This window comes from Sciurus vulgaris, assembly GCF_902686455.1.
Source record: "Sciurus vulgaris genome assembly, chromosome: 12".
Classification (NCBI taxonomy): Eukaryota; Metazoa; Chordata; class Mammalia; order Rodentia; family Sciuridae; genus Sciurus; species Sciurus vulgaris.
In genome coordinates this window covers 96,392,385-96,407,078 of record NC_136473.1, presented here as the reverse complement: position 1 = coordinate 96,407,078, position 14,694 = coordinate 96,392,385, and the positions used below count along the sequence as shown (strand labels likewise).

The 14,694-nt window shown below is 37.2% G+C and overlaps 1 protein-coding gene across 1 annotated transcript in view; it reads left to right on the top strand.

Annotated features, from left to right (window-relative positions):
- The window catches only part of HMCN1 (hemicentin 1), a 410,617-nt gene that overhangs the window by 278,230 nt on the left and 117,693 nt on the right, over nt 1-14,694 (top strand). Inside the window, exons 41-46 of the mRNA XM_079108039.1 lie at nt 1,961-2,136; nt 5,048-5,144; nt 6,669-6,791; nt 7,588-7,749; nt 9,302-9,583; nt 10,589-10,756. Of these exons, the coding sequence (XP_078964165.1) occupies nt 1,961-2,136; nt 5,048-5,144; nt 6,669-6,791; nt 7,588-7,749; nt 9,302-9,583; nt 10,589-10,756 (1,008 nt within the window). The remainder of the gene's footprint in view (nt 1-1,960; nt 2,137-5,047; nt 5,145-6,668; nt 6,792-7,587; nt 7,750-9,301; nt 9,584-10,588; nt 10,757-14,694) is intronic.

The following is a 14,694-nucleotide window of genomic DNA, read 5'->3' as shown; positions in this document are numbered from 1 at the left end:
CATTTTATTTCGCATAGCTATTATCTGTCACCCCTTTAATGTTTTGCACACGGTTAGGTAGGACTAGGTGATCTCTGTTCTCTTCCAGAATTTTTTTTTTAATTTCGCTTCTGTGACTATGAAATTCATTTCTTTTTTTTAATTTTTTTTATTTATTTATTTTAATTAAAAATCATAAATTTACATAGGGCAATGTTGTTTGATTCATTCTGTTATTTTTTTCCCTTCCCCCAACCCCTCCCACCCCTCTTTTCCCTCTATACAGTCCTTCCTTCCTCCATTCTTACCACCCTCCTTATCCCTAACCCTAACCCTAACCCTAACCCTAACCCTAACGCTAACCCCTCATACCCCCCTTTATATGTCCTCATCAGCTTATCAGCGAGATCATTCGTCCTTTAGTTTTTTGAGATTGGCTTATCTCACTTAGCATTATATCCTCCAATTTCATCCATTTGCCTGCAAATGCCATAATTTTATCATTCTTCATGGCGGAGTAATATTCCATTGTATATATACATATGCCACAGTTTCTTTATCCATTCATCAACTGAAGGGCATCTAGGTTGGTTCCACAATCTGGCTATAGTGAATTGAGCAGCTATGAACATTGATGTGGCTGTATCTCTGTAGTATGCTGATTTTAAGTCCTTTGGCTATAGGCCAAGGAGTGGGATAGCTGGGTCAAATGGTGGTTCCATTCCAGGCTTTCTGAGGAATCTCCATATTTCATTCCAGAGTGGCTGCACTAATTTGCAACCCCACCAGCAATGTATGAGTGTACCTTTTTCCCCACATCCTCTCCAACACCTATTGTTGCTTGTGTTCTTGATAATCGCCATAATAATTGGGGTGAGATGAAATCTTAGGGTGGTTTTGATTGGAATTTCTCTTATTACTAGAGATGTTGAACATCTTTTCATATGTTTTTTGATTGCTTGTACATCTTCTTCTGTGAAGTGTCTGTCATTTCCTTAGCCCATTTGTTGATTGGATTATTTGTATTTTTTTTTTTTTTGTATTCTTGGTGTAGAGTTTTTTGAGTTCTTTATATATTCTAGAAATTAGTGCTCTATCTGAAGTATGAGTGGCAAAGATATTCTCCCACTCTGTAGGCTCTCTCTTCACATTACTGATAGTTTCCTTTGCTGAGAGAAAGCTTTTTCGTTTGAATCTATCCCAGTGGTTGATTCTAGCTTTTATTTCTTATGCTATGGGAGTCCTGTTAAGGAAGTCTGATCTTAAGCCAACAAGTTGAAGGTTTGGACCTACTTTTTCTTCTATAAGATGCAGTGTCTCTGGTCTGATTCTGAGGTCCTTGATCCATTATGAGTTGAGTTTTGTGCAGGGTGAGAGATAGGGATTTAGTTTCATTCTGTTGCATATGGATTTCCAGTTTTCCCAGCACCATTTGTTGAAGAGGCTATCTTTTCTCCATTGCATATTTTTGGAGCCTTTGTCTAGTATGAGAAAATTGTATTTATTTGGGTTTGTGTCCATGTCCTCTATTCTGTACCATTGATCTACCTGTCTATTTTGGTACCAATACCATGCCGTTTTTGTTACTATTGCTTTGTAGTAGAGTTGAAGATCTTTCTTTTGCAAAAATATGTAACTACATACTGAAAGTATATTTGCTTTTATTTCCAAAATATTTCATGAGTGATTTATTACTTTGAAAACCTTAAGCAGTGACATCTAGTTTTAGAAGTTTCTTAAGTGTGCACTTGTTGAGAACTTTTAGTTCTAAGTTTTTCAAATGAGAAGATGGTCAGCATACATTAATCAGTGACTTACTAACACTTGATTCTGAACCAAATGATGCAAAGAGACTATTTTAGAGCAGCTATGATCCTCTATCTTAAAAGAACCAAGAAAGTAATTCACTGTACATCGTGATGATTAATGAAGATAAACAGTTTGCTGTGTTATGCTGAGGGAAATCTCATCTTTCACTTAGTTCCACCAAATATTATGGGAGAAGAACAGAACATCTCTGTCCTCATTAGCCAAGACTTAGAGTTGTTGTGTCAAAGTGATGCTGTCCCCCCACCCACTCTGACATGGTTAAAAGATGGCCGCCCTTTGCTGAAGAAACCAGGCCTCAGTATCTCTGAAAATGGAAGTGTGTTAAAGGTAAGGCTGTAAATTCCTTTCATTATATGTTACTCCTCAGCTCATGGTGTTGTTGTTACCCCTGTTAAGCTTGCCTACGTTTCACAGCTGTTCTAATTTCATCTTATAAATTCTGGGAACACTTTCCTTAATGAGGTTTTTAATATTTTTGAATTTTATGCTTAATGATATTTAAATACTTAATCATTTATCCATACTTGTAGCCAGAAACTATCTCAAAACATGCTTCCAGGAAAACATAATGGAAATATTGCAATGACTGGCCCATCTTCAGTCATTCAGCCAATCAGCAAATACCATTCTGGGTGCTCTGGAGATGGATACCAAATATATAACACATTTAATATCCTCAATGTCTTAAAATTCACATAAATCCATGAAAAGTTAACCAACAGATCAATTCAAAAATGCAATAAGTGCTCGAAGTCTGAGTCAGTTACCAAGTGGATGTTACAGACAGTATATGTAGGGAGGGATAGCAAAAGATGATGCTCTGGTTGCCTAGAAGAGTCTTGGAAGACTGCCTAACTTTTTAAGGATAAATAGAAATTTATTTTAAATCAATTAATTTAATTATTTAAAATTAATTCCCTAATTAAGGAAAGCTAAGTAAGCTAATTTGATACCAAGAATTTTACAAAGTGAATATTTGGAAATAATTTTGAAAAGGTTCATCTGAGTGAAATAAGAGCTGACGCTGAAAGGGGGCCTCAGGCATTCAGATTTAGGAGGCCCTCAAACCCGTGATCCTCCTGCCTCAGCTCCAGAATTGCTTGGCCTAAAGGTGTTTGCCACTGTGCCCAGCTTGAAATTAAAAACTCTTAATCATTCAGCGTTGCCTAATTTTCCATTTGTTCACATCATTTTCTCTCCTTCCTTTTCCTTATATTTTAGTGAATAGGTCTTGAACTTATATTCTTATTTTATTTCAAATTATTTATCCATACAGTTGTGCATACAAATTTTTCTTAATTTTGAAACTGATAACTGCTGTTTATAAAAATTTACACAATTTTACATTGACCTAATTACCCCAGATATTGCTGAACTAATTTATTTTCTCTAGTGCTGTGTTTATGTGATAATTCCTTAGACATTTCACATGTGGGATATTATTTGCATTGGCTATTTGCTCTTTATTGTATAATCCTGTTTGAAATTCCCAGAATATTTACTAGAAGTCATAAAAATAAACAGCTTTTCTTTTTTCCCAAAATAAGGTGAAAAGCACTCAGGTTTTCATATTAGATATGAAGCTACCTGCATGTTTTCCATAGTTGTCATTTAGTGAATTGAAAAAATTTCCTTGTAGTCCTAGCTTGTTATAGGTGTTTATCATTAATAGAAATCTGATTTATTAAAAGTTTTTCTCTATGAAAATGATTTGGGGCACTTTGATATATTATGATGTATTACTTAATGTTTATTGTAAAGTTTGCATTTGTAAGAAAAAAAGAATTTAGGAGGCCAAAAAGCCTAAATATTTGTAACCCTATGCTTATATAATACTTGTAATGACCCAGCTGAGAAATTCAAAAGATAGCTAAGTAATCTAGTTACAGGCAGAACTTCAACTTGAACGCAGGGAGTATAGCTACAAACTGCACACAGCCTCTTGGTGGAGGAAGATCAGTCATTACTGGCAAACAGTCTGGAAGAATGGACGAAGGGGCGTCAGCATGTAGGAGGGGCAGTAAGGCGAGCAGCTTACTCTGAAGGACAGCAGCATGGGAGAGAGGAGGAGTGTGAAGGCGAAGGCTAGAGAAAAGGGTGGAGACCTTGGGAATTAGTAATAAGGGAGCCCAGAGAGCCCATACCAGAGTCACTGGTGAATGAAAGAGGGATAAGCCAACTAAGCTGCAGGGGCAGCAAAGAAAAAGAAAGAAGAAGAAAAAGCACTACACCTGCCCAGAGGCAGAGCCCAACCTTCTAGAAGGCAAGTAGTAAAATTCTCAAGCCTTAGCTCTGACTGAATGACAGGAAGACAACCACTCTGGGTGAATAGAGAAGTTCTATTGATGTCCATCACAGAGCTGGACCAGACACCTGGGGTGTGCAGGACCCGTTGAGAAGCCTGGGGAGGAGGCTAGAGTGATAACCTGGACAGACGTCAAGCATTGTGGGTCAGCAGAAACCATGTTACCTGGACGTTCTGGGTCACACACCTTGACCCAGATACAGTGGTAGAATCCGACCATTTATTTGGCCTGGTATACAGTAGGTGCTCAAAAACCCCTCCTCTCTGGGGCTGGAGTTGTGACTCAGTGGTAAAACACTCGCCTGGCATGTGTGAGACCCTGGGTTTGATACTCAGTGCCATATATAAATAAATAAAACAAATGATCCAATGACAACTTAAAAAAAAAGAAAAATTTTTTTTTAAAAACTCTCTTCTCTATTCTATTCATCTCCCACCTCCAAACCTAGTGTGGGGAAAAGACATATGTAATCAGGCAATAATAAAATAAGAATATTAACTTACTGAACATTTGTCCTCATTAGATAAGGATTGTATATTTTAAAGCCCTGAGTTTATCAGAAATTGTGAAAAGTTTTTGCTGTTTTATCTAAGTTGTATTTTAAAAGCCTTTCTAGACTTTCAACATAAATCAAGTCAAAATAAGGTTTGAGCATTACTGTTGAATCTGGGGATGGGAGTTTAGCTGTTCATTTTATGATTCTCTCACCTTTTTATTGTTTACAAATCTTCAAAATAGGGGCTGGGATTATGGTTCAGTGATACAGCACTTGCCTATCGTGTGAGGAACTGGGTTCAATTCTCAGCACCACATGTAACTAAATGAAATCTTTAGAATAAAAATTAAAAGTAAGAGATTACAAAGAGTCACTAGTGGAAAACCCCCGACTGTGAAACAGCACTTGTGATTTCAGAGAGTGGTTTTGTTTTTAGATTGAAGATGCTCAGGTTCAAGACACTGGTCGTTACACTTGTGAGGCAACGAATGTCGCTGGAAAAACTGAGAAAAACTATAATGTCAACGTTTGGGGTAAGTACAATCAGCCCCTGCAAAGCTAATGACATGACCCGAAAATTAATCTTTTTATTCACTGTGTCAGTTCTTAAAATGATATTCATCCATGTAACTAAAATTGATTATAATACAGAGATGGGTAATCACCGGTGCTTTTAGAAACTCTGAGCAGTCTTGAGTATCAACTCAAAGAACTAATTCAGGAGCAGCAATAGATGGATCCCCTGAGCCTAAAGTAGCAGTGGTGACTTTGCTGTGGCAGGGCTTTTCTCTTCTGCCCAGTGTGTCCTTTAGCTTCCACAACCAGAGCCTTGGGATGTGTGGGTCTTCTCTGGACACTAGCAATGGGTTGGCCAAGTGAACATAAATCAAAAGCCAAATGATACATGTGAACTACATGTGTGAGAGGGGAAGACAACCCAGGTCTCGGTGGAAGAAGATGGGGTTACTATGCTAGTTCAGAAAAGCTGTTCTCGCTTGAAACTTTACTATGTGTTACTAATTAAGGAAATTCTTATGAATGATCGCAACTTTTGCTTTGGCCTGGCTGTCTCCTAATTGTTAATTACTGCTCCTATTTCCAGCATCATCACCTTTAAATACTGCTTTAAATTCCTTTATGACCTATTAAGCCCTCTTTATTTTGCCTGTGTTTTGTTAAACATTTAAATGAGTGAAGTCATGAGCTGACATTTACCCGGGAGGCTGTGTCCATAGACTGATGGCAGGACTTGGTAGGAAGGCGAAGTATAAAGCGAGTACAGTACCGAATTGTCAAACAGAAAGAACATTGACAGGTTCACAGAAAGGGGTGAGAAAAAGAAAAATGGGTTGGTGGCAGGAGCCTTAAAGGACTAGAGGCTCTTACATGGGGCCGTTGAACATCCCACACTGTGCTATGGGATGAGGAGCATTCTCCCATTCCTCACCTCCCGGAGCTGGGAAGAACCAGCATTATCCACCTGAGGATACCACAGCCAGAGAAAGTCCTAGCGGAAGCTCCTCAGCAGCTGCAGACTGCAGCCCCTGAGAGAAGCATGAGCAGTCAAGATTCACTTTGAAGGTTCCAGCGATGAGTAGTGAGGCAGGCCATGCTGTCTAGAATAGGTAGCATGTCCACTTATTGGATGAAGCCCCTCGACTCTGTTCTTCACTGTATGCTACCTACCAAATGTGGTCTGATTTTGTTCAGCACCTGAGATATCAAAGTTGACTGAGCCCCAGTGACGTGGTTAAATTTAAACTTGATCCATGCCATAGATTTTTGATGCAAGGCATCTAAATATTTTTTAATTGCTTCTTTTATGCCATTCTGAATATTTTGGTAATTAAACTTTATCTGTTAAAATAGGATACTCAGCTATTAGATAGTAATTCTACATCTAACAGGTGGATTTTAATATGGTGTTACTGTATCAACCTCATGTACTATTTATTTCCTTATGTCATATGGATAGAAACTTTTCTTCTTGCATATAAAGTGTTAGGGAAATACTATGTGAAATGAAAAGTATAAAAATAATGTTGTTTTTCTTTCAGTAACACCAAATATTTATGGTTCTGATGAATTGACTCAACATACAGTCATTGAAGGGAATCTCATTAGCCTCTTGTGTGAATCAAGTGGAATTCCACCCCCAAATCTCATTTGGAAAAAGGAAGGTCAGTTTTCATCCCAGAAATTTCTAAAATTAAATATAAATTTAAAAAATGAATATTTTGTTTAACAAATGTCAATTTACAAATAAACTTTTTTAGGGTTTGTATACTTTAAGATAGCAACATTGATTTATATTGTATTGATACTTTCACACTACCTGAAAATCTTCATTTTTAAGACTTAACTGTTCCCTAGGAAAAAAACCATCAATTTTCTGCATTAAATGATTGATTTTTTAATAAAATATATTTTGGGCAGCTATAATTATCCAGAATTCAATTTTCAAAGAACTAAGTTTTCTTCTTTAAAATAGATTTTTAAAATTATTTTCAAAGTTACACATTTTTACTATATTTATGACAGTTTAGGAATGTGTATTAAGATTGAATTCATGGGGGCTGGGGTTATGGCTTAGTGATAGAGCACTTGCCTGGCATGCGTGAGGCACTGGGTTTGATCCTCAGCACCACATAAAAATAAAATAAAGATATTGTGTCCACCTAAAAAATATATATGAAAAAGAAAGAGTGAATTCTTCAGATCAACAGATTTTCAACTTACTCATCAACAAATTCTTACATGTGTCCACTAGTTATCAGACAGATCATCTAAATTTTTAATTCATTTATATTCTTCCTTCATTTTGCACACCACAGGAGGGTTATTTTACTGTGTTGTCTGCTTTTATGTACTTGAATTAGGAAATAAATAAGTAACAGTATATACTTATCAGAGTAGGTATACAAAATGTTTTTTTGTGTGTGTGTGTGTCAGATCTATATTTGCTTTTCTTTGCAGGTTCTCCAGTGCTGGCTGACTCTGTGGGGCGAGTTAGAATTTTATCTGGAGGCAGACAGTTGCAGATTTCAATTGCCAAAAACTCTGATGCAGGGCTCTATACTTGTGTGGCTTCAAATGTTGCCGGAACCACAAAGAAAGAATACAGTCTACAAGTTTACAGTATGTTATTGATTAGCCAAGCTTTGGGCACGATCTTCTTTTAAAGCTTTCCATTCTTTCCTTTTATGTACTTCTTCATAGATTCATTCAATGTAGTATGGTTGTGCATGTCATGTGACCCACAAATTTAAATATAGCTGTCTACTCTGCCTCTGCTCACCAACGACACACTTATTTACTGGATGGAGACAGAATAGTGAGCAAGTAAGGGGCAAGAGAGGGAATTCTGCTCTTGGGTATTTTTATAGTACATACAAGTGTTTTATTTTAAAGAATGAGATATGATTTTGAAGTGCTTTCAAATATTGACAGTCTCATATTCAATCTTTAGATGAGCTGTGATATAAAACAGAACTCTTGCCTCCATTTTGTGTATGTGGAGATTTAAACCCAGAGACGACTTCTTTTTTTTTTGAGCTGAATAACAATGCCATTTATTGAGAAGCAGTGTAATAAAAGCACATTTTTATTTGCAATTTTATATATATGTATAACATATTGTATATTTTATGTGTGTGCATGTGTGTGTGTTAAAATCACAAATACAATATATGTACATATAAAATGTTTTAGTTCTTATCATAACTTGCCACACAGTAATGTGACAATAATATTAAAACATTCTCATTTCAAGTCTTGCTTTTCCTGACTGAGTGCACTCTGGGGGCTCTAAACCCAGAATTTTCTGAGGTTCACCAAGGCCCCGTGGGTTATTTGTGGAAGAACTGTTACTAGGACACAGAATTACAGAGACTGGCCCACTTTTCTTTCCATCTACCTATATATGAGAGTTGGTCTAATTTTTGTTCTTAGAATCGATATCAATTGGTAATTCAAATGTAAAGCAACAGAAAAACTGGCTGTCAGTGGTTTAAATGAGTCCGGGTTTACTTTCTCACATAAGGAGAAGTCTAAGGCTGGCAGTTAATTGTTGGAGTTGGTTAGCAGAGATCTTCCTGGTCCTTCCTTTGTTCTCTTGATATGGTTTCTGTGGCTGTGGTATCGAGCCCACATTGAAGGCAAAAAAGGAAAGGAGTGGTGTCTTCCTTATATCAGGAGAGCAAAAACTGTCCCCCAGTCCCCTAGCAGACATCTGCCTGGATATTATAGACCCAAATTGGTTCACGTAGCCACGGCAGTTTTGGAAGAGTGAGAAACAGTCTCAGCTTTTCCAACTCCAAGAGTAGAAGGTAGAGGAAGAGAGGAGTTGGTCACAGACACTGAGACATACCCTCGGCTACCATATCTACTTTAAAATTCCGACTAGGAAGGCAACTGTAGAGCTCCAGGGATAAGTTCAAATATCTGTAGAATTTCTCAATGACAGGAAGTTAACAAACAATGTTCTTTTCTTACTTTATTTTAGGTACCTTGTAAGCATTACAGAAGAATTCTACCTCTCAGTATATTAGTGCCATGTCTATTAGTCCTGAGTCTTTTTGTTAAGAGTTAATATCTGGATTTAAAATATGTATTTAATTTAGGCTGATAAAAATTACTATGTAAGACTTGAACCAGACATTTCCTATCTTCTTTTCTCTTTCTCCTCCAGTTCGACCAACCATAACTGATAGTGGTAGCCACCCTACTGACATTATCGTGACTCGAGGGAAGAGTGTTTCCTTAGAGTGTGAGGTGCAGGGTGTTCCTCAGCCAGCGGTGACCTGGATGAAGGATGGCCGCCCCTTGGTCAAGGGAAGGGGAGTGGAAATATTGCATGAAGGTCGCATCCTGCAGCTGAAGAACGTTCATGTGTCTGACACAGGCCGCTACGTGTGTGTTGCTGTGAATGTAGCAGGAATGACTGACAGAAAATATGACCTAAGTGTTCACAGTAAGTAGAAAGTGGCTCAATAGGTCTGTTCCCTGGCTGGTATGATCCAGCCTCCTGGGTGGCAGATGAAGGGCTTGTGTGTTGGGAGTCTTACAGTCTATCCTTTTCTACATGCATACCACTTCCCAAGGTCTCCAGGTGTTCTGTGCCTGATCTCCTGTTATTAACTTGCTGAGATAACCACACGTTGGTGTTCTGGTAGGAAGACACATACTAAAGTAGAAAATAGTCTTCCACAAGTGCTTTTGGTTCAGTGCCATCCCAAGTAAAATCCCTTAATTGTTCTTTCCATCGGTTATCTTGACAAGACTAGTATAAACATAGGTTCCTTAGAGCGTACTGGTTCACGACCAGTTGGGCATGAGTGGTATGGATGTCAATTTTAAGACACTAATTAATGAGCCACTAGTTTCAGTAGGAATAGACCAAACATACACAAACTCAGGGACAACCATTTAGATACATATAATTTGTAGTTTATTTTTTTAAACCTATAGAAACAATAGTAAATTTAATAGACACAAATCTCATAACAAAACATGCTTAAGGCTCAGTATTAATATCTTGTAATTTTGCAGCCAAAGGAATCAGAATGTAAAAGAGAAATGAGTTCATCTTAAATATCTTTTTTTTGTTAGATTACTCTTGATTTTTAGGATTTCAGTTATATTTTAGAAAATCCTACCTGTAAGGAAGTCATAAATCAGTATCATAAATCTGCCAGATAAGAGGAATGAGGTAGAAGAAGCAGCTCACCACTATTGTAATAACAATGTGAGAATCATTTATTGATCAGAGAGGGGAAGAGGTGACATTTTTACTTCCAGGAATGTCACACTATAAAAATAAATCTATCATGACTGTGATTGCTGATTTTGTTGATCGTTGACCAGAAGCGGGGAGTCTTATTAGCAGTCAAGTCTTTAGGATTTGCTGTCTGAAGTGTACTGGCTTCCTCCTTCTGCATTTCCTATTTTTTTTTTTTTTTTTTTTTTAACCTTTCAGCCCCTCCAAGCATCATAGGAAGCCACGGGGCTCCTGAAAACATCAGTGTGGTGGAGAAGAACTCCGTGTCCCTGACGTGTGAAGCTTCAGGGATTCCCCTGCCTTCCATAACCTGGCTTAAAGACGGGTGGCCCGTCAGCCTCGGCAGTTCTGTGAGGATTCTCTCAGGTAGTCGAAGTTCCGGTAGCCTGATCATCTGTTTGGCTTCATCTGGCCACAATTTCTCCTTAATTTTTCATTTTCAATGTTTCTATTGTTCTCTTTTTCTTTTTAATCTAGCTGCTTATTATGATACCCACTAATCATATTAAGAGGAATATTTAAGACATAGGAAACTGTATCAGGCCCTTTTAAATTTTTTCTTATTGCTTAAACTACAGGGATATCAAAGCATTCAGGCTATAATGATTACCAACAAATATGAAAAGTAAAAAAATATAAAAAGTGGTAAAAGTGAATCCATTGACTCCACTGAATCATGTTATATACCCCTGGAACCAGGTTACAACTTCTCTATGGCTAATCTGAATGATGTTTGTATTCCTAGGATGGGAGAGTTTTCTGTGAACTAAGATTTTATTATTATTTTGACTATTCTACACATAATTATTCAGGGAAACCTGCCATCTAAGCACAGAGAGAGGTATCTTGAGGCTAGCCACAGAAGCTACGCTTTACCTTTTTTTGATAATGGGTTAGATGCAGACAAAGCAGATAATTCAGCCAAATTTGTGTTTAATAAAAAGCTTAGATATGTAGAAAAAATCCTAACATGTTGAATGAAGGCATCCAACTTCAGACACACCTCATGCTGGAAATTTTGAGTCAAACCCAACAAGATGAAGGTTAAATAAACTCCTATAATGACATTCAAAAACAACTGTGAAAATTATGGTGAGATATAGCTTTGGAATTCTTTTTTATTGGTGCACATTTAGCTTCAAAAATCTTTTTTGTTGTTGTTGTAAACAAATGGGGTACAACTTGTTTCTCTGGTTGCACATGAAGTAGAGGCATACCATTTGTGTAATCATACATTTACACAGGGTAATGGTGTTTGATTCATTCTGTTATTTTTTCCTCCCCCCAACCCCTCCCACCCCTCTTTTCCCTGTATACAGTTCCTCCTTCCTCCATTCTTGCCTCCCTCCCACCCCCCATTATGTATCATCATCTGCTTATCAGTGAGATCATTCGCCCTTTGGTTTTTTGAGATTGGTTTATCTCACTTAGCATGATATTCTCCAATTTCATCCATTTGCCTGCAAATGCTATAATTTATTATTCTTTATGGCTGAGTAATATTCCAATGTGTATATATATCACAGTTTCTTTATCCATTCATTGAAGGGCATGTAGGTTGGTTCCACAATCTGGATATTGTGAATTGAGCAGCTATGAACATTGATGTGGCTGCATCACTGTAGTATGCTGATTTTAAGTCCTTTGGGTATAGGCCAAGGAGTGCAATAACTGAGTTAAATGGTGGTAACATTCCAAGTTTTCTAAGGAATCTCCACACTGCTTTCCAGAGTGGCTGCACTAATTTGCAACCCCACCAGCAATGTATGAGTGTACCTTTTTCCCCACATCTTCTCCAACACCTATTGTTGCTTGTGTTCTTGATAATTGCCATTCTAATTGGGGTGAGATGGATTCTTAGGGTAGTTTTGACTTGCATTTCTCTTATTACTAAAGATGTTGAACATTTTTTCATATATCTGTTGATTGCTTGTAGATCTTCTTCTGCGAAGTGTCTGTTCATTTCCTTAGCCCATTTGTTGATTGGGTTATTTTTATTCTTCATGTAGAGTTTTTTGAGTTCTTTATGTATTCTGGAAATTAGTGTTCTATCTGAAGTATGAATGGCAAAGATATTCTCCCACTCTGTAGGCTCTCTCTTCACATTGTTAATAGTTTCTTTTGCTGAAAGAAAGCTTTTTAGTTTGAATCTATTCCAGTGGTTGATTCTAGCTTTTATTTCTTGTGCTATGGGAGTCCTGTTAAGGAAGTCTGATCCTAAGCTGACATGTTGAAGATTTGGGCCTACTTTTTCTTCTATAAGATGCAGGGTCTCTTGTATGAGTCCAAGGTCCTTGATCTATTTTGAGTTGATATTTGTGCAGGGTGAGAGATAGGGGTTTAGTTTCATTCTGCTGCATATGGTTTTCCAACTTTCCCAGCACCATTTGTTGAACAGGCTGTCTTTTCTCCATTGCATGTTTTTGGTACCTTTGTCTAGTATGAGAAAATTGTATTTATTTGGGTTTGTGTCCAAGTCCTCTATTCTGTACCATTGATCTACCTGTCTATTTTGGTACCAGTACCATGCTGTTTTTGTTACTATTGCTTTGTAGTATAGTTGAAGTTCTGGTATTGTGATACCCCCTGCTTCACTCTTCCTGTTAAGGATTTCTTTAGCTATTCTGGGCTTCTTATTCTTCCAGATGAATTTCATGATTGCTTGCTCTATTTCTGTAAGGTACGTCATTGCGATTTTAATTGGAATTGCAGTGAATCTGTATAGCACTTTTGGTAGTATGGCCATTTTGACAATATTAATTCTGCCTATCCAAGAACATGGGAGATCTTTCCGTCTTCTAAGGTTTTATTTAATGTCTTTCTTTAGTGTTCTGTAGTTCTCATTGTAGAGGTCTTTCACCTCTTTTGTTAGATTGATTCCCACATATTTTATTTTATTATTTTGAGGCTATTGTGAATGGGGTAGTTTTCCTAACTTCTCTGTCTGAAGATTCATCACTTACGTATAAAAATGCATTAGGTTTATGAGCCTTGATCTTATATCCTGCTACTTTGGTGAATTCACTTATGAGTTCTAAAAGTTTTCTGGTGGAGTTTTCTGGTTCCTCTAAATATATAATCATGTCAGTAAATAGGTATAGTTTGAGTTCTTCTTTTCCTATTTGTATCCCTTTAATTTCTTTGGTCTGTCTAATTGCTCTGTCTAGAGTTTCGAGGACAATGTTGAATAGAAGTGGTAAAAGAGGTCATCTCTGCCTTGTTCCAGTTTTTAGGGGGAATGCTTTCAGTTTTTCACCATTTAGAATGATATTGGCAATGGGCTTAGCATAGCCAATGTTCTCGGCCTTTCTAGCTTTTAGGGTCTGGGTTGAAAAATCTGCTGATATCCATATTGGTTTCCCCCTGAATGTAATTTGATTCTTTTCTCTCACAGCCTTTAAAATTCTATTTTTATTTTGTAGATTAGGTGTTTTCATTATAATGTGCCTTGGTGTGGGTCTATTGTAATTTTGTATATTTGAAGTCCTATAAGCCTGTTGTACTTGATGTTCCATTTCATTCTTCAGATCTGAAAAATTTTCTGATATTATTCCATTGAATAGATCTTTAATTCCTTTGGTTTGTTTCTCTGTGCCTTCCTCAATCCCAATAATTCTTAAATTTGGTCTTCTGATGATATCCCATAATTCTTGTAGATTCTGTTCATGATTTCTTACCATCTTCTCTGTTTGGTCAACTTTGTTTTCAAGATTAAATATTTTGTCTTCATTGTCTGAAGTTCTGTCTTCCAGGTGTTCTATCCTATTGGTTATGCTTTCTATGGAGTTTTTAATTTGGTTTATTGTTTCCTTAATTTCAAGGATTTCTGTTTGGTTTTTTTCAGTATCTCTAACTCTTTATTGAAGTGATCTTTTGCTTCCCGCATTTGCTCTTTTAACTGTCAATTGGTACGATGATTCAATGCCTGCATTTGCTCTTTCATCTCATCATTTGCTTCTCTGATCATTTTAATTATATACATTCTGAATTCCCTTTCTGACATTTCTTCTGCCGTACTGTCATTGGGTTTTATTGATATAGCGTCTAGGTTTGTTTGGGACATTTTATTCCCTTGTTTTCTCATAATTCTCAGGTTTCTTCCCCTCTAGTAGTGAAACTCTGAGATATTGCAGATTTCCCCTCTTGACTTATAGTGTCCCTGTAGATTTCCAATAACTCACCTCCTAGCCTTCAGAAGCCTGAAGTTGTGGAGGAACTTGATAATGCAGTGATCCACAAGGAAGCTGCCCCTCTAGGAGTGGTGGCCTTGTTAGTGAGCAGAGGCGCCTCCACTTGTTGACCTA